This window comes from Populus nigra, chromosome 6 (genome assembly GCF_951802175.1).
Source record: "Populus nigra chromosome 6, ddPopNigr1.1, whole genome shotgun sequence".
Taxonomy (NCBI): Eukaryota; Viridiplantae; Streptophyta; class Magnoliopsida; order Malpighiales; family Salicaceae; genus Populus; species Populus nigra.
In genome coordinates this window covers 6,278,341-6,305,867 of record NC_084857.1, presented here as the reverse complement: position 1 = coordinate 6,305,867, position 27,527 = coordinate 6,278,341, and the positions used below count along the sequence as shown (strand labels likewise).

Sequence of the window (27,527 nt, the reverse complement as noted above, 5' to 3'; positions counted from 1 at the left end):
AACTAAAGGTTAAGGTTGTTTCGTCATGCCGTACGTACCCATAACAATCAGGCTGTGAGAGAGTGGCAAAAACGTTGGGGGCACCTTTGGTACTCCATCTTTCATGGTCACTACAAGAAAACACGGCTCTCATCATCTGGATCTCTTTGGAAAAAGATCATTCTTCTGCATTATATCTCACAAGTTTCCACCATGGAGCTTGAACATTTAAACTACTTTTGCCTTTGAAAGGGTACGGTTCTTGTTTCTCCTTCGGGGTCTATGTTTCACCCTACTGATTCCTTTTCTCCTCCTCTCTCTCTCTCTCTCTCTCTCTCTGTCTTTTCTTTCTTGGTTTTCATGGGCTTTCTTTTAATATCAATCGAAAACCTTTAAATGGAGCAATGGGGTCTCGTCCTTTTATCTGTGTAATGCTCAGTTTTTATAGAAATTGATGTAGTAATGTTAATCAGTAGATGTGACTAGAGATAAAAATTGCGGGGTAATTGATTCTTGCTCCTGTTTGTGTGGAATTTTGTTTTGGATTTGAATGATTAAAGAATTTTTAACTCTTAGGTCAGAGCCAGAGACGGCTTTTGTAAATTCTGGCCATTTCAATCACGAGTCGTTAGATTTTGTGTGTGTATCTCCATTCACCTGAATTGTCAAGCTGCAGATTTATGTGCTAGGCCCAGTCAAAGTATCAATCTTTCTCTTTTTGGTTATCTTCAGCTACCAAAGGGATTAGTTTTGTTGGATTCATTATTAATGGAAGTATGTTAATTTCTTTCGTGGGAATTGATGTGCATTTTAACTGATGAACTAATAGGGTTTATAACTATCATATGACGTTTTACTTTTCAGGTATTTGCTTAACCCGGAAAAGCAAGAACATGGATAACAGTAATAACTGTAGGTGATTTTTTATGATTAACTCAGATGTCATAGATTGGCGTATTAAAACCATTTAATGAGTACTGGTGCACCACCCTTATACGAAATTCTGACCTGGCACCGAAAGAAGGAAAGTTAATGTCCAATGGAAGGATTTCGAGGTCCACATCCACCAGCTGGTGTTCCCGAACCTGCTGTTTCTCTTTGCAATGGAAGGGTTAATTTAGATGGGTATGGCAATCGTGGGTCTAACTTTCCAGGCCTAAAGAAGAGAGGTCATGCTCTTGGAAATCGTTCATGGATAAAGATTGATCAGGATGGGAACTCAAAGATTTTGGAACTTGACAAGGTCACTATAATGAGACACTGTTCTTTGCCTTCCAGGGATCTGCGCCTTTTGGACCCCCTTTTTATTTATCCTTCCACAATTTTAGGACGGGAGAAGGCTATTGTGGTCAGTCTTGAACAAATTAGATGTATAATTACAGCAGATGAGGTTATCCTGATGAATTCTCTGGATGTATGTGTTGTCCGGTACATGTCAGAATTCTGCAAACGTCTTCAGACCAATCGAGAACAAGCGGGTACATATATTTCTAATCTAGAATAGTTGTTTTAATGGCCTCAAACTTTTATCTGGTTGCGTTGTTGTAGGTGGATAGATGGAGTTTCAAATTTGAAAGTCTTTGATTAATTGGGCTTGAATCTGTTGTTGCAATATACTAGAGCTTCTTGTTCTCAGAAGAAGTTTGCTCACTTCACATTTTTTCAAACTGATTTCTGTCTCTCTATTACGACTATTTTCTTGAAGTTTATAAAGTCATGCTGTATGAGTTACTTATAATTACTTCTGATTTGATTCAGATGACTTGCCATTTGAATTCAGAGCTCTGGAATTGACTTTGGAACTAACTTGCACATCTCTTGATGCTCAGGTATGCTAACAACATGCATCACTACAGCACTTCCATCTTTTTTTATGAACGTGTTGCCACCTGAACTACTTGCACTCACAACCACAAGATGAACCAGACCAATTAAGTAAAGCCCTTAAGCCTTTAGAAATTAATGATCTCAGGGAAAAGGAAGCTAGTCTTCTAGGGTCAGGGAATTTGTATCAAAAGGTAATGTTGTAAAGATCATCCACATACCATATTGTTTTACTTCCCAAGATGACTTTCGATATTGATAACTGGAAATCTTAAAATCATTGCCAATTTCTTAAAATAAAATATTGCGTTATTAGGAAGGTTAAGGTGCTTCTGATGCAAATTTCAAACTTGATATTCCCTCTCTGCATCATACTTATAGATGTTGGAAAAATAGAATCCACATGTGCAGTCAGCCTTTTCTGGTTTGACACTTTTAGATTATACCCTGAGGCCTGAAGACAGGTTTTTATGGCTGCTGTGGGTTTTTAACTTGTACCCTGAGAGAGGGGCTAATTCTGTTTACTATTACCTTCCCGGTGCATTGCTTTTTTTCTTTGGTGCTAGCAGTGTGGAGACTCAGCATGTCTTTTATAGATACTCTGATTTAAAACATCATTGTTCAGAATGCCATTCAATGAGTTTAATCAGCTCCATGATAGGAGTTCATGACTTCTTGTGGCATGCTTTGTGTTGACCAACCATGGTAGCTATTTGATGCATACAATTACATTTCCTTGCATGATCAATGGATACTGAGAAGGTTTTGATTCACAATGTCTCAAGGGGTCTAATTGAATTCCTCTCTGTTATATCTTTTCAAGAATAAATGCATATCAGTATGAAAGAAAGGAAAAAGATTTAGGAGAGTTGAATACGTAAACTGTCTCTCAATGCTCTGAACTTGTTATTTGCATATGTGTTTGTTACTTGTCACGTGTTATTGAATGGTGTATTTGACCAAATGTGGTTCCAGAAACCGTGTGGGTTAAGATTGGGCAGCCATTTAAGAATAGCGTTTTATGTGTAATATGGAATTAAAACTCTTGGGCTGCAAATGCACATGGTTGAGTCTGGAGACTGGTCCTTTTATGTAAATGTTTTAATGTTCAAGATCATTTTTCAGAAAACCTCTCTCCCTGGACTTTGCCTAGGCAGACCAGTGGTAGTTAACGGGCCTTTGCACACACAATAAAAGCAATAGAACAACTGGCAGTTTGAAAAATTATGGGTAACTCCCTCATTTCAAGGACTTTTGGGTTTGATAGGTAAAGGAATTGGAATTGGAGGTATATCCAGCATTGGATGAACTAGCAACATCTATTAATACTCTTAATCTGGAACGTGTCCGTAGACTCAAGGGCCACCTCCTTGCATTGACTCAGCGAGTTCAGAAGGTAAAAGTAATCTTTTTACCCCCCTTTCTCTTAGTGTTCTATTGTTTTCTGCCGCTTTCTTCCTCCATATGTTAGCTTTTAGATTGAAATTGTAGGTCCATGATGAGATAGAACATCTCATGGATGATGATGGCGACATGGCCGAGATGCATCTTACAAAGAAAAAACAAAGGTTGGAAGCTTATGCTTTAGGTGATATATATTTTCAAAATGATATCCCAGCTGAGACCAGAGTGGTTTCAAAATCTGCACCTGGTTCACCAGTGAGGTCAATTAGTGGAGCCCAGAAATTGCAGAGAGCATTTAGCAATACAAGTCCAAGCAAACATGGAAGCTTGATGAGTTCATCCAGTAACGGCGAGAATATTGACGAACTTGAAATGTTACTCGAAGCTTACTTTGTTGCTATTGACAACACTCAAAGCAAGTTGTTCACGGTGTGTTCCTGCGTGCATGTTTTTGAACTCATCTAGATATATGTATATGAGTTGCTGGGATTGGATAGTGCTTGCTAATTGGTATCCTACAATTGACGAGGTATAAGGCATGCATGACTAAAACCAACCAATACTGTGATTTTGACAACCCACCAATTTATGCAGATTGCCCCTTTTGGTGGCAAGCCGAAACAGAAAACCAGCCTAGGCTGTTTAGAATTTTTTATAGGTTCTAAAACAGATTATGGTGCCTTTACAAGAAAAGGATACCTAATATTTCTAAATAGGTTTTCACATGGTGATGTGCAAGAATATTTACTCCGTGATTATATTAATTGTTCTATAAATATTGCAGCTCAAAGAATACATAGATGATACTGAAGATTTGATCAATATCAAACTGGTAGGGGTTAATATGAATTTTAACTTTTATGATGCTTTTTTTTCCCTATTTTTTTATTGAAAAAAAAACACACGAGATTTAACTTCTCTCTCATATTTACAGGGAAATGTTCAGAACCAACTGATTCAATTCGAGTTGCTTCTTACTGCAGCTACCTTTGTGGCTACAATATTTGCTGTTGTGACAGGAATATTTGGGATGAACTTTGTAGCCTCAATTTTTGATTTACCATCTGCATTTAATTGGGTTCTGATTATAACTGGTCTTGCATGTGTGTTCTTGTATTTCTCTTTCTTGTTTTATTTTAGATACAAGAAGGTCTTTCCATCGTAAACTTCATTTTAGAGTAAGCTGCTCCAATGAAGACAAACACTTGATTTGTTTTGTAGAAACCCATGATTCAATTTGATTTTCCTCTCTCTCTGGGGTCAATTGACGCTCTTCCAAGATTGCAGGGCTTGCTCTATATGTTTACATGCATCGCACGAGGTTATCTATTAAGGTATGTGCAAGTTCATGCTCAAGTCCATAGTTTTGGAGGTTCTTATAAATGTGATACAAGGATCCAGTCTTCTAGCAGTTTGGCATCACTTGCCCTATAAAGGCAAGCATCTGGCCATGAGAAAGCACAGTGTGCCTCGTCCGTAAGTGGCTTTATTATGTCATTTGATCTGAAGATCATTTATGCGTTTTCTGTAATTTGATAATGTTCAAGGCCTATGCTTGTTACAGCACAGGCTTTACCTTCAGGTAAACCTTGCTACACCTGCGTCAAATGCAGGCTATCACATGACGATAAACTTTTGAATAAAATTCTGTTTCTACATACAACGACTCTTTGAACAGTAATGATAGTGTAGGCCTTTTCTACTGTAACAGCATAAGCTCTCCTTTAATAGAAAACCAAGCAACTCCCTCCCATTACCGCGAGGACATTTTCTGAGTGGATTTACAGGGCAATAAGCTATGAGTGGCATTGGAATTTCTGTGACTAAATTATTCTCCTCCTGAATTGGATCCAGACAAATTGAGTAGAGTGCATGTCATTTCTGGAACTGCCACTTGTCCAAAATCATGGCTACCTCCGATAATCCAGCGTCCAATTGTCAATGGCCATGCCATTTCTGTAGATGAAGACGGTAGTGAAGCTTATTCATATTCTTCAAATGCAAGAGTGAGGATACTATCTGAAGAATCAAGGGATTTATTGATATACCCTCTAGACCTATTCCCATGTTGCCCGTCCACTGTTATTCTTCGAAACGAACTCACTTTTCCCATGACAGAATCAGGCAACAATTAACTAGATAAATCAAGAAAGTAACCCCTTCCATAAGGCTGATGACCCAGTAACTGTATTTCACCTTTAGCAGCACTACTTCTTGGAACTTCTATAAATTAGGTTCATCTGTTGCTGAATGCTTGCAGACACCTAATCTGCGTAAGGGGCAAGTTTGCTCTCGTATTCGTTGCGTTAAATTCCATTACTGGGATTGGCTGTGAAAATAGTCTAAAGAAAATGCTTCCAATGCGTTTTCTCTTTAACCTTGTTGAAGAATTCTTCAAGTAATTGGCTTTGACTACATATCCTGTACCAGCAGCTACTGCTACTACCCACAAATCCATAACCAGCCTTTCTCTTAACAAAAACCAATCAACAATAGACTCCAATAACGACAATCAAGTTAGGATCTAAAAGAAAAGCCACAGAATAACAAGCAGGCAGAGTTTTCGAGGGAACAGAACCCAATGGAAGAAGAATCTGAACAGACAAAATACAAGACCAAGGCATTAACACAAAAGGAAAAACAGGTAAAAGATTTTGACAAAAAAAAGAAGTTACTATTCAATATTGCAGCTTCAGCTGTGGAATAGAATGCATAACAAAATTTTGCCCCTTGACAGAACTTTGAAAAGCACTCTTTGGTGTTATATGGTTCAACTTCTGGAATTCCAAGTCACTTAAACTTTAATTACCCAAGAAAAAAAAACAATACACACGTAAATTGTTGATTGACATCTCTTGTTATCCATCTACCAACCCACAAGAAAGAATGCGGCCTTGAATGTTCGATACCCCATTGCAGAAAATGTTACGGGCAGGTCATATTATGAACTGAAACAGTATGTCATTTTATCATTTCATCTATTACCAACAAATGCAACCGGCAACTTAGCCTAATTAGGATCGCCAGACAGTATTTGAGCCAAAAACAATGATAAGATACTGTTAACCACAAAGAAATATAGACTGGAATAATGCTCATTGGGGAAATCGTTATGGACAATTTATACTCCCATTTATAAATTAAATGATGAACGTTTCATGGGCCTTTTTTCTGTATCTCTTTTTTTCTTTCCTTTGCTGGGGGAATGTATTAGAGTTCTCAAGGTTAGGTCTTACGAGGATACTTTCACGGCGAGACAGACAGTTTCCTTCCATAAAATTAAGTTTATGCAGCATGAAAGAAACCCTAAAACCTAGCATCGATTTTGACCTCTAGAGCAGAGTTTTGCTTTGCCTTTTCCATTTTGCCGATCTCAGTTCGCCATTGCGTATGCTTTGACCTTTAGCCAAAGATAAAGGAAATAAAGAAATGGGATCTAAAACCATTTACACCTTGGATTGGTTGGATCAAATTTTATAACATGACCCCATAATTCAATACGGCATATACCATGCACAGAAATTTCTGTTGTCATACACATCAAGATGCTAGTGTCGTACTTGGACAGCTACCCACAGTGCAGGCCAAGATGTCCCTATAATCGCGGGATATAGTGAAAGAGTCATAAACCTTTCCATCCCTGCTCTTCTTGTACTCGAACAACAGATTGGAATGGTCAAAAGCAGTGAGTTTTACAAAGCCATGATCATAGTCTTTATACAAACTCCAGGCTGTCTGGAGGGTGGTGAATGGTGAAAGGCTCGCTCCTGCACCACCAGCAGCCACATGTATCGTCCCATTCAGGTTGCCTTTATAGGAGTGCTTCTCTTTACTGGTGCATATATTCTGTAGCAAGAAGATTTGGCTATTTCATTGTTAGCAAAAGAATGCAGAGCCAAGATCTTGGTTGCTGGTTTGAATCAATCCAAGTTCATGAACATGCATGCAGCGTATTGAAGAGGGCATTTGGGTTTTGGAAAAAGATATGGTTGCAAAAACTCAAATGGTATTTGCCTATTACCAGATGCAGTTCAATAGGGTATTTGCTTGACTTCTATGATTGGTGCTTTCAGAATAAGGGCGGCAGCATATAGAATAGGTGTGTTTCTGAAAGTTTGGCGTATCTAAATGTAACATTATTGAAATCATTAATTGGGAAATTTTCTGAATAATTTTAGCTAAATTCCCAAAATCAGTTCAAATGCGCAAAGTAACAAGAGATTTTACAGCTGAAGCTGCATAAAGTTCCGTAATACCTGATATATGGGGCATGTCCTTTCATAGTTGTGCACATGACCAAACATTGCAATGTCAACCTTGTATTTCTGCCACAGTTTTTGAAGGCTTTCCCTTCCCATCGGTTCTTCAAATGATCCTTCAATAGCATAAGAGAAATCAGAAGAATACCCTAGTACTCGATGTGCAAGGAAAATCAGCCATGGTTGCTTATGTCTATCAACTGATGCAAGGCAATGCTCTATAAACTTGTACTGCTCTGTTCCCTCCCTCCAATCATGTTCTGTGTCTGCTATGCAGAACCGGAACATGCCATAGCCAGTGGAATACCTATTTAAGAAAATAACAACTATTCAATATCAGATCACAACATACGCAGGAATAACTAGAAACATACTTCCAAATCCCTCTGGCTCTATGCCTCTATCCGATCAGCATACTTCTCTGTGTCAAGAAGAGCTGGTCTAGCAGTGTTAGAAATTTTGGTGTTGGAATCCTCAAGCTCTGGATAATAAGTTTGCGCAGTGCAGAAGAAAAATGAGTTTCTCTCTCGTTTTTTTCAAATTTATACAGACTCGTATCTATAGTGAGAGTTGATCCATGGATTGCTAAATAGAAAATTATTCACATACCAAAAGATCATGCGACCAGAACATGGATTAGAAATAGTACAGTATGGCATGTTTACCGAAAAAATGCTGTTAATATGCATAAAGCTAAAGGTGTGAACACTAAAGGCAGATAATTTGGCAAACTATAACAAGATACTAATGTTTCAAATGAAAATGTTAACAGATTCCAAAATCTCCTTACCAGAACTTTTCCCTGTTCTCTGTTGGCGCATAGAACATAGTCTGAGCCAACACACCACATTCTCCTCCAGAATCCATGTTCCCATAGAAGGATCCAGTCCCTGGCCAGTCACGCTCATGGTTCCCACTGTATAGAAAAATTAGCAATGGTCATTCATGTAACTTGAATTCGCGATTCAGCAATTTCAAGTTAACTTATAGCAGACCTAGCAATCATGTAAGGGACAGATGATGCAATTGGCTCAATTTGTGCAGTAAATTGGTCCCATTGTGACAAATATCCATTTGCATAACATATATCCCCAATGTGGAAGACAATATCAATGTTCTTCAGGTCTTGAACGAGTTGCTTGGTAGTGTTTAGAGAGCCAGGCTGAAAATCATTATATTCACTGGAACCATCTACTTCACCCTGCAAGTTTAGATTTTAATAAAGAACCCATTAGAAACTTCATTTAATTTGATAAAGGGACAACAGTTCATCAGCTTTAAGTCTAAAGGATAGAAAATTTGTTAGAGCATAAAATTACTAATAAAAGTACAACAACATAATAAATATCGGGATAGTGAGATAAAAGACAATGATTAGACTTGGGACATGAAACTTGATTCAATGCTATCAAGGGGCTTCAGACCTTTCCCATGTCACCAAAAATGACTACACGTTGTACAGAATCTTGACCAGGATAAGGGGGTGCTTTAAACTGGTATTCTTTACTCCAAATATATGTGCAATTGAACAATCTGTGTCCCAGCTTGTATGCATACCTGAATAATCAAACAAGAAGCATGTTATAGGTTGAGTCGCATGTAAGGCTAAAGGCATGACAGCCTAGGATTCCTTCTGATAAATTAGATTTCAAAACTAATGTTTTCAACAAACTGATATATTGATTGCTATAACCTTGTTGATCCTAGGTATTGTGAGAGAATGAAAGAATGCTTTCCATCAATATAAATCCTTATGTGAGGTTACACTGGTTTATTTGCCTTTTTTTTCTACTTCAAATTGAATGTGAGGTAAATAATAATTTGAATCTGCAAGTTCTCAGAGAAAACATTAATAACTTGTATGGAATTCTGAAAATACCGAATAAGATGCATTAAGAACACTAAATGTACAATATCTATTATTCTTCTAATAAACTTGAGGGGAAATTATAAATTTTATGAGAAATCGAGACCAGGAATCAGGCCAATATGCTAGCACAACGTACACTGCGTTGGGCCACAACTCCTTCAAAAAGCTAGTGTGTATATACCCAGGATCACGCCATCCCACTGTCCTTGCTGGTGCACCTGTGGTTAGGCAAACGTTGTTTGGGATCTTAACAGTATGCTTTAAGAAGATTTGACCATAAAATATGTATTAGATCCTTATCAAATCGGAAAAGATAAACAGAAGATATGAATCTTTTGTGTCTAGAAACACGTTAAAAGTACTTGTATAGTATGTGAGCATTGGAAAACTTCAAACTCCACCTTTTTCAGGTTCCAGACCTTCATTTTATTCCAAAACATTTCTTAGAAAAGGGAACTCCAAAAAATTGAAGAATTACGCACCACACATGCTGCTACGTTCAAAAGTCAGTGTCCCAGCTGGGGAATGGATAGGAACCCCTCCTTTAGGACCCCATTCAACAAAAGGTTCTGCTTCACTGATCCCATATCCACTTGTCCATGTTACAGTCATCTGATTATGATGAAGAAAATTATATCATCTCCTTGAAAAATAGTTAGGACCAAATAAAATGGACAAAATAACATCTGGGTAATAAATATTTAAAGAAAAAACAATAAAAACAATTAGGAAGACTAAAAGGAAAGAAGCTTATGTCAACAGGAATGATATGATGAAACAAAACTTGTAGTGTTCATGCTCAATACATGCATGAGAGCAACCATATTCCCGATCATTATGTAATATGCATTGAGCTTCGGGGAGAGACTGGATTTACTTCATCCCATTTTTTTCCTTGCGCCAAGCGTGGATAGGCCGGTGCATTTGGATTTGAGAAAGCAACTTTATTCGAGACAGCAACCAGCTTCGGCTGTTATACAAGAAAACAAAAGGAATGAATGACAAATTGCAGCAGGGATTAACTAAGGATATGCATAACGTAACAAAGCAGCCATGTCTCTCGTGAAGGATTTCATATTAAGCAACGATTAACAGAACATAGGGGGGTAAAACTGAAGATGTACTTTTTATACAGAAATATAGTGATGGGAGAATTCAACAATTTAATAGATACCGAAAATTGGTTGTGGACAAACTGAGTTTGTGAGACAAATCTTGTTATCACATAACCACAAAGATTGTAGGGAAGTTTTGAGCTTTACATTCAAAAAACCACCAGTAAATAGTGCAAAAGAGAAGTCCGATCTTTGGTTGATCATCTGCAGCTTCAGTGATCCTTTTCCTGTATCCTTATACTGAGGACTAGAGTAGTTGGCGTATTGAAACTGTCAATAGAAGTAAGGCAGTCAAGATTAAGAACTGGCTGTAATCTAATTATTCCACTACGAAGAAGAGCATGGGATGGGATTGAAAACAACGCTGGAATGAACCTTAATAGGTGCAGAACACAGTAGTGGAGGATAAACTCTTGGATTTTCTGAGGGGCAGGTGGAAGCACTGAATTTAGAAATAAGTACAAATCAAGTTAGAACAACTTGGTTCAGTTCTAATTATTGAAGAAAACAGAAACGTCGCGCGCGCATCGATATATAGATACGTGTTTTAATTGACAGGAATGCATGATATATTTGGCGGAAGATTTCGAAAGGTGAAGCTATCCTAATAAGTACCTGAAATTGGCAGGAGAAAATACTCCAATCCAATCATCAACTGACGGGATTGGAGTACTATACTCAACAGTCACCCACTCTGAATTCTGTCCCTGAAATAGGAAGACAACTTAACCATCAAAATACACCGGATTCTTGAATTGTCTACCTGATCAGCAGCCCAAAATGGCACCCAGTCTTGAAATGCGTACAGAATTTAACGACCATGAAACGATATAATTAATAGTCAAAAGAAAGAGAGACCACAACCACAGTAGTGGTAGCAAGGAAGCTTACAGTAGTCAGTCCAAGAATGGAAGGAGAGGCTTCAACAGAGGCAAGAGGAGTAAGGGCAAGAGTTGCTTCATGTATAGCTATTCTCGAGAGAGGATGATCTCCATGTGAGCTTGTCTCTTGAAGATTTGTAAGTATTAATAAAGATGGAATAAAGATCATCAACCTTAATCCTCTCATCATTCCAACTTGTAATTAGAAACTACTGAACCCAACACAGATAAAAGAAAGCAAAAGGTCTTTTTTCTTAAAAAAAAAAAAAAAACATATATCCAAACTCAGAAAATAAAAGACACACTTGACTGAAACGGATAAAAGAGTGCTAAAATTAACTGGTATACCTAACTGCGAGAAAACAGAATTATATTAACGTTTAGGAATTGGTAGCAAGTGGAAGAAGAAGACTACTACTGGCTAGCTAGCTAAGCCAGTAGCAAGCAGAAACATGGAATCCTCAAAAGGTATATCCTGCTCCGCAAATATAATGGTTACGGCTCGGTATATGGGCCTGTGGCCCATGTTATTAATTCCATAACTAGACTTGGGCCCGGTCTTCTGACTGGTGGATCAATCGGTGAAGCACGGAGTCAATTTATAAATTTCAGAAATATCCAAGTTTCTCTAATAAATAAATTTCTGAAGTTATAGTGTTCATTCCACTTCCAATTGCATATTAATAATATCAAAATGAATTTGTATTGTAGCATACATATTCACTAATAAAAATCATTTAGTCAATGATTTTATTCTACTTCAACTTGTATCTTGCTTTTTTCAAGTGTTCCTCTACTTCAAAATCCAGCAGCAGCAGTTGAGATGGGTAATTTTTTTATTTTAAGTGTGTTTAAAAATATAATATTGATTATTTTTTAAAATGTATTTCGGTTGAAAATATATTAAAATAATATTTTTTTTATTTTAAAAAAATTATTTTTAACATTATCACATCAAAACAATAAAAAAAACATTTAAAATATAAATTTATAAAAAAAATTATTTTTTAAAAAATATTATTTGGAACACAATTTTAAACAAGCTCTTAATATTTCATTGATAGTAAAAAAAAATTCGACAAATAAAACTATGCTACAAAATAAATATTTTTTTAAAATATAAGTGTTTCCTTTTTTTTTCCTTTGATTTTTTAAGAAATAATATTTTTTTTATAATGAATTACCTAAACATTTCAATAGTTCCTTTGATGACCATAAGCACTGGGTGGATAAAAAGTATAGTTGAAGGATGGATAAATAAGACTTCAACAATCACATTACGGAAAAAATATATTACGCACAAAAAAATGCCATCCGGAAGAGTAATGCATTATCACTTAAAACTGAGAGATGTTAAATCAACAGCAACTACCTCTTTAACATCTTCAAGTCTTGTGTAACTGCAACATTGATCATTATTACATTTTTTTTGTTTTTTGTTTTTTTTTTTTTGGAAAAGAAAGGTCGGAGGAAGCTTTATTCAGAACTGTAATGGCTAAAACAAAATACTAAAATTCAACAAAGAATGCTCAACAGGAAGTTCTCTTAATTCAAACGCAGGTCAAGATGCTAGGGTCATGCTTGGACAGCTATCCACCGTGCAGGCCAAGATGTCTCTGTAGTCCCGGGATATCTTGAAAGAGTCATAAACCTCTCCATCCCTGCTTTTCTTGTACTCAAACAACAGGTTAGAATGGTCAAAAGCTGTAAGTTTAACAAATCCGTAATCATGGTCTTTAAAGTAACTCCATGTAGTATTGATGGGTGTGAAATCTGCAAGGCTTGCTCCTCCTCCACCCGCAACCACATGTATTGTTCCATTTAAGATGCCCTTGTAGAAGAATTTCTCTTTGCTCGTGCAAATATTCTATAAAGATAAACAAGAAAAGAAATTACGTTCAATGGTGTTATAAAGTTGGGTGTTGAATATATAAATCCAGGTTGCAGGTTCATTTGATAATTATTGACATACATAAATTGGCATTTACTAGAATTACAGAAAAGAATTGCCAGTTTCCATAGAGCTTGCTGTTTATTGGAAGAAACTCTGCGTAAAAAGAGATGGATACAGTCATGGACTTCAAGCAATTTATTCTCCAAGGTAATTCTCAATTAAGTAGAAATAACCTGCCTCTTGTAAGAAACATGAAAACATAGTTTTGGGCATATAAAGAAATACTAGAACAGACAAGTAGTGCAACATCTAAATACTGTGTTCCCACAAGATTTTCCCCGCGGTAGAGCACAAGATACTGATATTAATGGTCATTAGATACAGTTCCAAAAAATTGCGCCCCAGAGTCTCAGGACTTTTTAAGGGATGTGGGCAAGATAACTGGAATATGGTCCAGACTTCACTTCTTGACCTGACTCTACAAGTTACAAAAACAGAAATGCAGAAGTGAGTGGCTTTTAAGTTGATTTTTGTTTTTCGTGTATGTGTTTGGACTTTTTAAAGAATGTTGACAAGATAACCGGAATATTATCCACCCACTTATGGCCTCTACTCAGGTTCCAGGCTTGGACTACCAGGCCAGGCACTTTAAGTTGAAATGACCTGACTTTCAGATTAGTACATATAGAGCAAAGAGAAATAACTTGTGGGCGTGCGTCCCTAGTGGAACTTGTGTTCATACCTGGTAAATGGGACATGTCCTTTCATAATTGTGAACATGGCCGTACATGGCTATATCAACCTTGTACTTCTGCCAAAGCTTTTGAAGGCTCTCCCTTCCCATAGGTTCCTCAAATGATCCTTCATCAGCATACCAGGTAGCAGATGAATAACCTAGCACCCTATGTGCAAGGAAAATTAGCCATGGTTGCTTTTGTCTATCAGCAGAAGCAAGGCAATGCTCAATAAATTTGTATTGTTCAGTTCCCTCCCTCCAATCATGTTCTGTGTCAGCTATGCAAAATCTGAACATGCCATAGTCAGTGGAATACCTGGTAGCAGGGAATCAGAGGATCAGAATATCTGCTAACAATTACATGCAGAAACTAGGAATCAATTATTGGCATGTTCTTCTAGAACAAGAAAAAATAACTGAAATGTCTTAGAAAAACTCCAAATAGTGGGTTTCAATGAGGAAGAAACCAAAGAAGCCACAATTTTTCTTGTTTTGTTTACCATTAAAGAGGTTTGAACTAAATTACCATCAACATTCAAAATTACAAATGGAATAACCATAACCATAACCATTCAAGGTTAATTATCTTAAAATAATTTCTAAAAAATTTCCCATACCAGAATTTAGCCCTGTTCTCAGCAGGGACATAGAACATTGTCTCAGCCAATACACCACATTCTCCTCCAGAATCTGAGTTCCCATAGAAGGATCCTGTTCCAGGCCAGTCACGTTCATGGTTACCACTGAAATGATACAACACCAATGACCATATAAGATGAAGTGGATGAATAATACAAGCACAAACAAACAATACAGATAACTTGTGACAAACCTTGCAATCATGTAAGGAACAGTTGATGCAATTGGCTCAACCTGTGCAGTGAACTGGTCCCACTGAGAAAGGTATCCATTTGCATAGCATATATCACCAATGTGGAAGACTATATCAATGTTTTTCAAGTCTTGAATAAGCTGCTTGGTAGTGTTAAGGGAGCCACGCTGGTAGTTGTTATATTCATTGGAGCCATCAGCTTCATCCTGCAAGGTGAAAAGTACTTCAAAATGTGCACCAATGCTTGTGAATTGATTCGCTTTACAATCTCTATTCATCCAAAAAGAGAGAGCTTTACAATCTTCAAAACTGTGAAAGAAGGTATAACTTTATGACATACAGTGATGTTGACATTAGTGGAAGTCATTGAAGAAAAACACTAGTAATTTAAGTCATTTAAACATGACACTGATGCATTTCTTTCCTAAAGGAGTGGGATAAATATACATTGGACAATATTAAAAAAGATTTCCGCATGTTGGGGTCACCGAATCCAGAAAACATTGTCTCATCAGTGCATATCTTGCATGTTATTAATGTTCCTGATGAGCATATCTGTTTTAGGATGCGATTTTATATTTAGATGTGCAAATTATTTGGGAGAAAGTTCTGACCTTTCCCATGTCTCCAAAAATAACAACACGCTGTACAGAACTTTGACCCGGGTATGGAGATGCTCTAAACTGGTACACTTGACTCCAAACATATGTACCGTTGAATAATTTATGCCCAAGCTTGTATGTATACCTGCATAATCAGTAAGGCAGTAGATTTTTAACATAGCGCTAATCTCTTACAAATGATTAGGTTTGAGATGCTCATACTATTTGATGTGAATGGGCTTCCTTTACTGTCCTCTACATGCTCGATCACTTCATCAAACAGTGGTCTAAAAACCAAAATATTTGCATAACATTACTCTAACTTGTGCATGCATGATATAAGACATCATTCCATTCCTATCAACTGAGCTTGGTCATTTATTATTTGGGGGAAATGGTCCAATCTGTCCTTTTATACTGGGGTGAGTCTTCAATTATATCCTTAATTGAGTCAATTATATCTTTATAAAATGACTAAGTTTCCAATCTATCCATTAGTTTTTTTTTTTTTGTCTAAATGAACTGAATCAGCCATGCATATGACTTCATATTATACCAAAAATGGTCAAGAGCTTTGTGGACTTGTCAGTCATGTGCAAAGTACATGACAAGCATAAAAAAATATTTTTAAAAAATTCACACTGGACCAGTCCTCTCTCCCTATTTGAAACCTCCCCTCCTCCCCTCTCCTTCCCTATCTCTCCAGGACCCCATTCTACTCCACTGAAGTTGCCATTTTCAGTATAATATTAAGTCATGTACATGACTTAATATTATAATTTGGACTTAAAAAAGTTAAAAGAAGGATAGATTGGAAACTCAATCATTTATAAGGATAAAAGTGACTCAATCAAGGATATAAGAATAGATCAGAAACTCGCCCCATTATATGTGGACAAACTAGGCCATTTCCCCTTATTATTTCAACACAAGTTAGCACATCAGAAATCAACATTGGGCCACAGAATATTATAGGTTAAGATAATGTATGACATACACAGAATTCGGCCATAACTCCTTCAGAAAACTTGTGTGTATAAATCCAGGATCACGCCACCCAACTGTTCTTGCTGGTGCACCTGCATATACATTTGATAAGGTGAATCATCTACCAATAGAAAAGAAGCAGTCAAAACGTTTTTAGAATGCCAACCATACAGGTAAACAATAAACAAGCTAGAGAACAATCAACTTGTTGGCGCAAACTCTGCTAATTAAGACTTAACTAAATTGATAAATTTATACCATTATGCTACCCTACTCGACATAATGAATTTAAATGTGTTGGGGTAATTCTTTTCTGTCTTCCTAATGAAAAAAGAGACCATGTAGCATTGCTGATATGCCAATTCTAGTTGATGTACACTTCTTTGGAATTCAAAGTTTGAATACCAAGATAGACAATGGGCTTTCATTCTAATGTCACTTTCAACCAATTCCAAGCTATCATGTAATATCACAAGGTAAAAGAGCCACCCACCACACATGCTATTACGATTAAAAGTCAGTGTCCCAGCAGGGGATCGCATATGATCACCATCTTTTCGACCCCATTCAACAAAGGGTTCTGCCTCATTGATCCCATACCCGCTTGTCCATGTTACAGTCATCTGAGTATAAGAGTTCACAGCAAAGTTATAACTTTGAAAAATAGTTGCCCCAGTAAAAAATAAAGTTCATAAACTAAGGTGACAAAAAAAAAACGACACTTGATTTCTAATAACAAGCTTGCAGCATACATAAATAAGTCATCAAAATGTGATAAAAAAAAAAACTATTTTATATATGCAACAAAGAGCTTCACATATTCCTCTAGGTATTCTAGGTATCACATATGAACTTTCAGATAGAAAAAAAAGGGGAAAGTAGGCATTACTTCATTCCATATCTTTCCTTGTGCTAAGCGTGGGTAAACTGGCGCATTTGGATTGGTGAAAGCAACTTTATTTGACACTGCCACCACCTTGGGCTATTATGAAAGAGCGGATAATTAGATTGAATTTGCAGCATGGTCAACCATGATGGAATACCAAAACAACCATACTCATGAAATAAATTTGAAATAATCAGAGAACTGTGAAAGCTGCGAGAAGAAGAAGATCAATAGGAAAATTAATCATTGGTGCCATTTACTTTATGTGAAATAATCTATTTATCACATTGCAAGTAAAGAGCAGAGAAAATCAAAAGCATACATTCGTTAAACCTCCAGAAAAAAGCACAAAAGAGAAATCTGATCTCTGGTTAATTAACTGAAGCCTCAACGACCCCTTTCCCTCCTTTCTGTATCCTGGACTACTGTAGTTTGCATACTGATACTGCAAGATTAAAACAGTGTATTGGTATCCCTTGTCACTTCAAGAAAAAGGGTAGGTTAAAGAGCAAAAGTCTTGTGGAAGAGAGGTGAGGATGAACCTTAATAGGTGCAGTACACAAAAATGGAGGAGCTTGTTTTGAGCCATCATCGGGGTTGCAGGTGGAGGCACTGGAAATTGATAAAGATAAGCATTCTCAATTCGATAATTGTTGAATTTATTCAAACACTCACAGGAATACCATTGAAAACATGGCAGATTTTGACAATAACAAAATTTAAGAAGCCAGGCCACTTTTCTGATGCAAAAATCTACACATACCTGAAATCAGCAGGAGAAAACACTCCTATCCAGTCGTCATTTGATGGGTTTGGAGAAGCGTACTCCAATGTAACCCACTCAGAATTTTGCCCCTAAAACAGTGAAAGAAATTTCCAATCACACAACAAATTGATTTCCCCATATTGTCAGACCTTGGCCATTGTATCACTTCATTCAAAACCCAGAGGATATAGTAATCACATCTCATTTTCCAAAATAGGCAAACATCTTGCAATTAAAAAAAGCAAAAAAAAAAAAGAAAAAGACAAAGCTTTGGTCATATTATGGGAGCTGAATAAAATAACCGCTGCTGCAAAAGCCTACCTTGAGTCCAAGAATTGAAGGGGAGGCTTTAATATCAGCATTTTCAAAAAGTTGAAGTCTTGTGTTATGAACAGCGATTCTTGAAAGAGGTTGCTCTCCATGTGAATTCGCCACTTGAAGAGTTGCAAGAACCAGTAGAATAGCAAAGAAGACAAGTTCTAATCCTCTCATCATCCGAACCCAATATCTGAAATTAAAAAAAAAAAAAACTAACTTTTCGATCACATCGAAACTTTTTAGCTAACATCTAAGACAACTCATGAAAAATGCAGTTTAATTTTAAACGATGACCAAAAAAGCAAACCAACAGGTGCGTATAAATCCCAGGCAGCGTAAGAACTGAGCTACGCAACCAAAAGGAAGTAGAGAAAGTACTAACCAGTATAACAATCCTGAATTGCTAGTAGTTGAAGTATAGTACAACAATTAAAAAAAGAAAAGAAACAATAACAGGGGGAAAAAGTATCGGGTTTGTGATTGAATATGAATCTATTTAGCAAGAAGAAGAAGAAGAAGAAGAAGCTGGACTGACTGATCACATAAGAGGGAGTGATGGGATGGCAAATTATAGTAGTGGTAGCAGCAAATATGAGCAGGCTTGGAATCTTCTTTTGGATATTCCAACAAATGTCCAATAAGGAAGGGCGGAGAGTCAACTGTTTAAACTTTAAAGGTTGTCTCGCCGGAGAGTTATATCGCCGGGCACATGATACGAGGTGTGTACACCACACGGCACAGTTTCCCTACTTTCTTTCTGCAGGGGTTTTTTTTAGAAAAAAAAAAACCTTTTCCAATACTATATGATGCTTAAAGTGAATTTGGTACGCCTTTGTTTTTCTTCCTATTTATCGTTATAAGAGCAGTATTTTATTTTAGGCCATCATTTTGTCTAAAATAAACTGCTATAAAATTAAGGAAAACACTGTCCAATTTGTCGTCTGAAGCCGAACTTTGTCTCGGTTTCTTAACACTTTGAACTCAATTGAGGACATAACAACGGAACAAAATCCTTTGGATACACGCCCACAGCGCGCGCGCACCCAAAAAACAGAAAGTAGGGAGATTTTCTTGCACTTGGAAAGCTAAAAAAGATTAATAGATACATACCATAATAAATAAATACATAATCTTTTTATATGTAGGGGCATTAAATTTGGTCCGGTGACGGTACAAGAATACAATCTGTGTGCAGTGCACTCCCATCGCATTCTGAATTTTACAGCCAGTGCCAACCACGAGTCAAATAATAAATTGGGATCCTCGGTAATTAATTGTCAATATTACGGAACCACATTCAAATTCAAGAATATATGAATGTGATCAATAACACCTCTAATAAAAAAAGAAAATCATCGAAAGATTCCAAAATTTGCTTCTTTTCGAAACCTTCTTGGCCAAAAGATACAAGCATCTCGTTCATGAAGTTTCGAAAAAACTTCAGGTAGAGAATAGATTGTTTCATAAAGTTTTTCAAGAAAAATATTTTTTATTGAGCATTATTAGAACTTTCTAGTTTTTAACATATAAAAAAATATAATAATATCTTGACAAGTGAAGAGATAGAATAAATAAAATTAAGTATTTTAAAAGTTTTCATATACTTATAGTGATTTTAGTTTTTAGAGTTTTTGACATGTTACAAACTTATTTATCATTTGTTTTTATATATGTCAATTGATATCACACCACAACAATTTTTAATGGCTATTTTGCTATATTATATACTATATAAAAACTATGGCTGAAAAAAGTTGCATAATAACAGGGCATGTTTATATAGAAGGGGAGGAGACATCAAGAAACTAATGTGTTATTTATGTTTGTGTTGGTTGTTGTCATCTGATATCCTGGGATCCATGTTTATATAGAAGGGGAGGAGACTGCAAACTGAACATAAGGACGATTTCCTTCCAACCTGGAAAGAGTAACACATGAAATTTTTAGGAAAATAGATATTTTTCCATTCTTTATTATGAGTCCTTTCTGGTTTTATTCCTATTTGAAAATAATATTTTTTCTATTTAATATTATTAGAGTTTTCCTAGTTTTTTTGTATAAAGGTTGTGATAATCTTTTGGCAAGTAAAAACATGAATGAATAAAATTAAATATTATAAGAGTCTATCTATACTTATGATGTTTTAGTTCTTGAGGATCTTGACATGCAATAAACTTATTTATCTTTCACTTCCACCCGTGTCACTTTCTATGGCTATTCCTAGGTTGTTCTTGGAAAATCAATTATTTTGAGTGTTTTCCATATCCGTTATAGATTTTGTTGATGTGTTTTTAGTAATCTTCAGTAGTTTATAGTTTTGCATTCATTTGCCTTTTGTTTTTGTTTTCTAGGTGAATGAGATAATCTTTAATATACATGTAATATAAAAATATATATATATTGATTATATGATAGGTACAAATAGTTACTTTCTTAAATATTTATATATGTTACTTTATTTTTTGATACTCATCCATTATTGATTTTGCATTAGCATTCTATTGATTTTATTGGTTTTGAATAATATAATTTTGAAAGATTATGAAATGCTAAGTCTTTTTAAATAACTTGTTTTTGATATATATGTTATGAGACTTAGTACATGTAGAATGTTCTCATGGCATCGCTTTTTGTGTTGCTAGTCACGGACCCAAAGTTCAGGTCATGACACCCAAACTATCATAATTTCTTTTTTTTATTATTTTTTGAAAGTTTTACCTCATCACTCATATAATAAATTAGACTAAGTATTATCATTCTCTTTTCATATTATATTAGATATTACTAGTTTTATTGGACGGGCTATGCTGCTATCAAACTAAATTTTTTAATGAAAAAAATGTATTCACGTTACAAGAAGCCATTTGATATTATTATTAAATCTGACCCAACAAGTCAACCTTGAAACTTCTTAACCTGATTTCTTACTTAACTCGGGTTTCAAATCAAATCACATGGGAATTATCCCAACATGATCCACTCGCTTTGATGAGTCAAAAAATAACCTAAATGATGGTTAAAAGTACGGTTTGGTTTTAAAAAATTAAGAATATTTTTTTTTTAACATTGATATGGTGATATATTGAATCAACCCAAATTTTATAGGTTATCATGTCAAACATGTAACTCAGATTATGATATCTTTTAAATTTAATAACTCTTTTTAAATTTTTTTTTTGTGATATGATCTAATTAACTTAGCGCATCTAAAATTTATCTAGATAACTTGTAAAATTATTTTAATTATTTTTTAACTATTCATCCTAGCTCTTCGCATTAAACTGCCTGTCACCTTAATTAAAGAAAATAATTCAAAATATAAAAATTAAATAATCAACCTATTATCCAATCACATGTATCTTCTTCGTAAGCAAATTGAAGATTTTGTACATCATCAGTTATTAGTAATGGTAACAGTAAGCTGTAATACAGAACGTATTGTCCATTTTGAAGTTTGAACTTTAAACAAAATTGGAACATACAATCAAGACATGCAGTAAGCTAGGTAGATGCAGAATCAGGACATTTTTCCTGTCAGTTATAGAATAGAGTGCTGCATTTGACCCAAGAAGCGATGAGTTCTAGGCTACCTCTTGGAGATCTTTCATTTCCAATCTTCACATAGAAAGTACCAGCCACAAGAGCAAGATTCCTGGATGGCAATAGAAAATTGAGAAAGATGAGGACATGTAACTAGCATCTGTGTAAATAAAGAATGGAAAAAAAAGAAGAAAAAAGAACGGAGGCTAGCGATGAGAAAAAGTACTCGCGTCCAGCAAAAAAATGCGACTTTTAATGGTTACAAGATAACATGCAGGAAATCTACTTGAGGATGGGCTAAGCTAGTTATTTGTTTGACTTTTCGGGATTCGTTTCCTTTTGTGGGGGCAAGTGTCCCACGAGCGAAATTCGTTTAATCTTCCAGCAGCACATTTACAAGGCAAAAATAAGAGAGGAAAAGAAAATCTGTGTGAGCAACTTTTCAGGGTTCCAGGCGATCAAATAATGAAGAACGGATATACCATTTAGATGACCTTTTGTTTCTTTCTTTGGCCAATTTGACAGTCTCTAGCTAGGTGCCATGATTTCAGGGAATAGGAAAAGGTGGAGTCGAGCACGCCACAGCAAAAAAATCCAAAGCACAGAAGACTTTTTGTGCTGCGAGTTTTTTTTTCCCTTCTTTTTTAGTAACTTTTAGTGCTAAAGTTGATCAGCATAAAAAGTAGAGTTTGACAAAAGGCACTTACCTCCAAAACTGAGCTTGGTTTGAATTTTTGACTCCCGTGTCCCGCTCCAGGTATAGCCTAATCAATCAAAGGCATACATCAGCGTACAGGTTCTTACAGAAAGAGAAAATGAAGAACAGAATTGGAATGGTGAACTGTGAACTAACCTTGGCCAAAACAACTAGTGGAGGTGTTCTTCCCATTCCTACAAATGCAAGCAAATGACTGATCAAAACCTGCAAAGCCACACAAGCCCCCGCTGGATTCACAATCTTTGCATAAATTAGAATAGTATGAACCATTATATTGCAGAGAAATCCCAAATTTCCATTTCACTGGATCCCCCTCACTCCCCCCGAAACTGTATACTGATGTATAAGAAGAGCACTGGAGCTTTGGAAGATCCAACGTGTAGCCTGCTAGTTGGATAGGTGACTCGTAAACACAACAAGTGGAAGGTGGCGCATTCTGTGGCAACCCTATTCCCGTCACTCCCTTGCAAGAGTATAGTCCTCTGCATACACGGGAGCGCGACCCCATAGCACACAAATCTTCAGCTGGATCAAATAAAGGAGAATTGGTTGAGCATCCAAGCAAGACAAATATATTTTCCCCCGTTAAAGAGAACGGACTAGCTCGATCCAGGCTAAAGCTTCCTGAGTTCTGCATTGAACTACAAGTAGACATGAAGGGGTCTGTGATAATTAAGGAACCAGTTGTGTAATCGATTTCTGAGATATTGTAAATTCCAGTTCCAGTCGAGAACTCTAGTGTGTCAGAGTTGCATCTTACATATCTAGAAAAGTCGGGGTGCCCGCAACCAAATCCGGAGCCAAAGGGGTACTTCACTGGCATTGTGCCACAAGTATCATGACATGTGCCATTTATTGGGATAGGATGCACAGCAGCAGAGATGGTGAAATGCACGGGGAGGGAGAGAAGAATGCAGGTGAAGATCCATGCATTTGAGGTGGATGACATTGGTGAGAGTTTGGGAGAATTAGATATTAGCAAGTTTAAAATAAGGAAGAAACTTCACTAGAGAGTATAATAGATTTATAGCGATATTTGGAAGGAGGAGTTGATGGTTCCTTTCGGTGGAGGAGACCACTTTCAAATTTCTCCTTCTTTTGCTTCCTAAAAGCAAACCATATCCATGTGGGTTCTAGCTGTAAAGCAACGTACATTCCAGTAGAAGTCCCAGCAAACAGTAAAGAAGAGACACACACTTGTTAATGTGAACACTATGACCAGTAACTTTCAACTAATGCAAGTGGACCTGCAACATATTTTCTTAAGAAACGTGATTTTTACTACCCATTCAAACAGCGATATGATTTCCAATTTATCTCCAAGTAGAAAGAATCTCTAGAGATTCACACTGGATAGAAAGAATTTGAATGTATATTTCAATACAAATAACACATACTAGAGCACAAAGAAAGTTTTACAGCTACAGCAGCAAAATGTCATCCTAAAAAGCTGACAAGGTTTATCTTGCTTTCTTAGCCATTGAATTTAACAGCTCAACAGGACTCCCGAATGGAAAAAAAATCCAGCTCCCATCAGCCGATTCATCCACCAGTACCGCATGTAGATCTAGTATGAAGATACAGCCTTAGTGAAATGCCCTCAGAATACACATTGAGGAAGTTAATGGTGCAACTGAACTCTTCTAATTGAAACAAGCACTGCACTGGCCTCGTCTCAGAAGACAGTCCTTTACTGAATCCTGTCATGACTCGAAATCAAAGGGAACTCGGAATCATCTGGAAACTAGTCCATTCAGGTCATCTGAATAAAAGAAAACATGTTTCATTTGATTGAAAGTAGGCGCTTCCAATTTGAATTCTATGCATCGTAGTAAAACTGTGAGCAAAAGCTCAAGCAGACAACTAACCATGGGACATCCTTGAAACTCACGCACTTAGCCCAGCCCAATTCTTAAAAGCAATAAGCGCTTCCATTTTTCGGACGTTCCTCTTTCTCAACTTTGATACTTTCAGCTTCTTATGACTCCCCATGAATGCTTGCTTGTACTTCCATTTATCCACAAAAATCTTCTATCTCCTGAGATTTTTCCACTACTTGCATCGCTGCATCAAAGAAACCTTCTCTCACCAGAGCAAATAGGAAAGCATAACCAAACTGTGATCAAATTCAATACCCTTCTCTATATCAGGTGAGAACTTTTGCTTAACCTCATTCCACAGCATCAAAGCACCGAAATATTTATCTGCAGTCACATACCCGTTAATTAGGGACAAATGTTTGGTCATTTGGCTCAAACTGGAGGAAAGTCATTCTTCTGAAAGTCCTCTTTGAATCCTCTAATCGCCCAGCATTACAAAAGGCATAAATAATTGAATTCCAGTCATGACATTTCACTTCAACTCGAGGGTCCTCAACAACTTCATCTAAAAAAACAGCCACTAGTCCAGGGCGCTGGCTTTCCATTAAACCTGTCATAATTGTCAAATAGCTTCCTTCCAGGTCAGGTGTTCTGGCCTCTCTCATATCCCAAAACGGAGTAAAAGCCGACTGTAAATCTTGGCTTGTCATTGATGCTTCTATTAGTGCATTGTAGCTTCCCTCATCTAACTGAAGCCCCGAGTTGCTAATTTCCATGACCAGTTGAGTAGCTTCAGCTGTTCTATACCCTGCAATATGCCTTCAAGATGGCACAAAGACCCCAGGACCTACAGAACCACCTTGAGCATCCGTTCATGACAATGCTGTGTGCTTTATCTGATAATCCAAGATTAACACAGGCACTAAGAATACCAAACCCAGTTGATTTATCAGCCACATTAATCCAACTTCCGAGATTCAATGATCAAGTTTGCTAAACCCTTAATACTTCCATCTTTCATAAATCGTTTTACCACTTGTCAATAAGTTTCCTCACTAAAATTCGAATCCCCTCCACCTTGTTCCCTCAAACTACATAGAATAGAGTCCGAAACAGCCTCTAAATTCCCTGAATTTACATGCCCACTAAACAAATTACTAAAAAACAGCTTCTTATAGGAAAAACCAAACCCACCCATCAAACCCTTTAACTCAATTATCTTATCTTGAAGCCCCTTTCACGTTTATGATATTTAACTACCAAACGATAATTGTAAGTGGCTTCTACTAGTAGTGTAATTGACTTCACAGAAATGTAGTAATTCAACTCAAGCTGTCTAGCTTAATAAAGACCCAAATCCATACAGCATTTAGGGAAATGAACCCGGTCTGACCCAGGTAATAGTGTCAAGTCTCAACCTTCATCGCAAATTTCAACCAAGGCAAAAGCAAGCAGCAGACAGCAATATTAGTGTATGAATTATCCTTGATTCAAAGTTTCGGGTGTTAAAGATTCACAATGGCAGGCCATGTACCCAGGAAAAAGAGGGAAATTAGCATGCATGTTGTGGCTCCTCCTTCGCTCTCCACCAGAGTTCCAATCAATCTGATGCTGTTCAATTTTGGCAGGACCCTCCCCCAGGGCTTTGTCGTTTGCTTCTAGCAGACTCGTCTGGTGTGCTGTTCTGCAGGCTTTAGGCCTCTGCTACTGTTTTTCCTTCTGCACCGAAAAAAGAACAAGAAGATCTCAGGACCAAAGCAATAGCAATGGGAAGAAGGATACATCCCACAAGGTTCTCGACGCAGTAAAGGTCCCCTCAGCTGGTAGAGTAACCAACGAAGGCATTCATGAAAAATCCCGCAATCAAATAGCAACTTCAGTTACTAATTCATCATGGGGCCGTCTAGGAGGCGAAATTAAGCAAATAAGAAAGAAAGAAAAGGCCGAGTAAAGGACACGATGAGTTTGAGAAATAAGGACCGGAGATTCACACTGTCACGCATTCTAAACAAAACAAAAACAAGGGGGAAAAAACACTGGACTGAACTAACAATCAGACTACATATGGGCGGGAGAGGCTCGTGTGTAGGGGCCGAGGTCAAAACAGTCAACGGAGGGAAATGTAGTTACCAACCAAGCAGTCCTAGACAAAGTTCATGTATTTACTAGCCACCCCGAAAGTGATTTTCGCGGGGACCACAATTGCCCCTAACCCTTCAGACCCAGAAATTCTACCGGGTTCTGTCAATCAAAATAGTTCGTAATTTGATTGTTTTTATTCCTTACTGATAAGGTCTTGTGATTATTCCTAACCCTTATTTTACCTGTAAGTGATCATCGATTCAAATGGTTCGGTTTGAGTCAAAAAACCTAGCCAAACTGTTTAAATTAACGAGCCTATTATATGCTTCAATATTTAATGAGCCTTTAATTTATATATATAAAATCCGGTTTGGTTGAATTTAGTTCTTTCGACTTGTTCAATTTGTTTATTTGTTTTCAAGAAAAAAAAAAACAAATCAAGCCAACTTTTTGTTAATTTTCTAATCAAAATTATACAAAAAGCTCTTAGGTTGAGACTTGAGAGTATCAAATTATCAATCAATGTCAGGAGTCCAGAACGAAGAAGCAGCAGAAGGAATAACAGGGAAAGACCAAATTTAGATGATGGATCGCTACTCTCATGACCCTTACAAAAACGCAGCGTTTTGGCAACGGTGATTCGCAGCGTTTCATTTAGTTTTCCTTTACGCACCGTTTCAATCAGTTTTACTAGCTGCCTTTTATTCTCTTTTGTTCCTGTATGTTCCGAGGAATAGTTCAAGAAGAGAACGCTCGGGATATATATAGTTGTAACAGACTTTGTCTGGCCATGCATATTTTGAATACAATGAATTAAATGGAATCCAGGAAACCATATCGTGCTTTCCTTCTCTGTCCTTATAACCGTTTCTATCCTCCATTGTTGTTCATCTAAGAGCAGCATTTCCATTTATTTCTACCCAAGCTATTCCATTGATAACAGCCACCACTACTTCTTGCTGGAGCAAATCCAGATTGGTGTTGTGGAAACTCTACTCGCAACTATCAGCTTGA

At 36.8% G+C, this 27,527-nt stretch overlaps 4 protein-coding genes across 9 annotated transcripts; 1 reads left to right on the top strand and 3 right to left on the bottom strand.

The window, feature by feature from the left end:
* Positions 1–32: 32 nt before the first annotated feature.
* On the top strand, positions 33–4,481 carry LOC133695721 (magnesium transporter MRS2-5-like). 2 transcript variants are annotated; one of them, XM_062117652.1, is made up of 7 exons: positions 33–232; positions 844–1,457; positions 1,738–1,808; positions 3,071–3,199; positions 3,295–3,636; positions 3,992–4,039; positions 4,142–4,481. In XM_062117652.1, exons 2-7 carry the CDS (start codon positions 1,019–1,021, stop codon positions 4,370–4,372), a joined length of 1,260 nt encoding a protein of 419 aa, XP_061973636.1. In that variant the 5' UTR covers positions 33–232; positions 844–1,018; the 3' UTR covers positions 4,373–4,481. The 2 variants fall into 2 exon arrangements, with proteins under 2 accessions (XP_061973636.1, XP_061973637.1); XM_062117653.1 differs by lacking the exon at positions 33–232 and adding an exon at positions 614–753.
* Positions 4,482–6,665: 2,184 nt separating this feature from the next.
* LOC133696266 (probable inactive purple acid phosphatase 1) lies at positions 6,666–11,787 on the bottom strand. Of its 2 annotated transcripts, none has more exons than XM_062118408.1 (12): positions 11,343–11,787; positions 11,067–11,158; positions 10,827–10,893; positions 10,599–10,721; positions 10,214–10,306; positions 9,819–9,948; positions 9,440–9,554; positions 8,891–9,023; positions 8,462–8,667; positions 8,257–8,382; positions 7,464–7,773; positions 6,666–7,053 (listed from the first exon to the last, which is right to left on the bottom strand). In XM_062118408.1, exons 1-12 carry the CDS (start codon positions 11,520–11,522, stop codon positions 6,748–6,750), a joined length of 1,881 nt encoding a protein of 626 aa, XP_061974392.1. In that variant the 5' UTR covers positions 11,523–11,787; the 3' UTR covers positions 6,666–6,747. The 2 variants fall into 2 exon arrangements, with proteins under 2 accessions (XP_061974392.1, XP_061974393.1); XM_062118409.1 differs by having other exon boundaries at positions 9,473–9,554.
* An 853-nt stretch (positions 11,788–12,640) lies between these two features.
* Positions 12,641–19,187, bottom strand: LOC133698040 (probable inactive purple acid phosphatase 1). Of its 2 annotated transcripts, none has more exons than XM_062120915.1 (13): positions 18,889–19,187; positions 18,357–18,543; positions 18,033–18,124; positions 17,812–17,881; positions 17,592–17,714; positions 17,273–17,365; positions 16,877–17,006; positions 16,394–16,475; positions 15,409–15,541; positions 14,795–15,000; positions 14,580–14,705; positions 13,969–14,278; positions 12,641–13,199 (listed from the first exon to the last, which is right to left on the bottom strand). In XM_062120915.1, exons 2-13 carry the CDS (start codon positions 18,528–18,530, stop codon positions 12,894–12,896), a joined length of 1,845 nt encoding a protein of 614 aa, XP_061976899.1. In that variant the 5' UTR covers positions 18,531–18,543; positions 18,889–19,187; the 3' UTR covers positions 12,641–12,893. The 2 variants fall into 2 exon arrangements, with proteins under 2 accessions (XP_061976899.1, XP_061976898.1); XM_062120914.1 differs by having other exon boundaries at positions 18,736–19,179.
* Positions 19,188–21,650: 2,463 nt separating this feature from the next.
* On the bottom strand, positions 21,651–23,670 carry LOC133696847 (wall-associated receptor kinase-like 8). 3 transcript variants are annotated; one of them, XR_009842752.1, is made up of 5 exons: positions 22,747–23,670; positions 22,601–22,657; positions 22,376–22,511; positions 22,120–22,271; positions 21,651–22,005 (listed from the first exon to the last, which is right to left on the bottom strand). XR_009842752.1 is itself a non-coding variant. In XM_062119130.1 (3 exons), exons 1-3 carry the CDS (start codon positions 23,558–23,560, stop codon positions 21,971–21,973), a joined length of 906 nt encoding a protein of 301 aa, XP_061975114.1. In that variant the 5' UTR covers positions 23,561–23,660; the 3' UTR covers positions 21,651–21,970. The 3 variants fall into 3 exon arrangements, 1 of the variants encoding a protein (XP_061975114.1); XR_009842751.1 differs by having other exon boundaries at positions 22,120–22,511; XM_062119130.1 differs by lacking the exons at positions 22,120–22,271; positions 22,376–22,511 and having other exon boundaries at positions 22,747–23,660.
* Between the last annotated feature and the right edge of the window lie 3,857 nt (positions 23,671–27,527).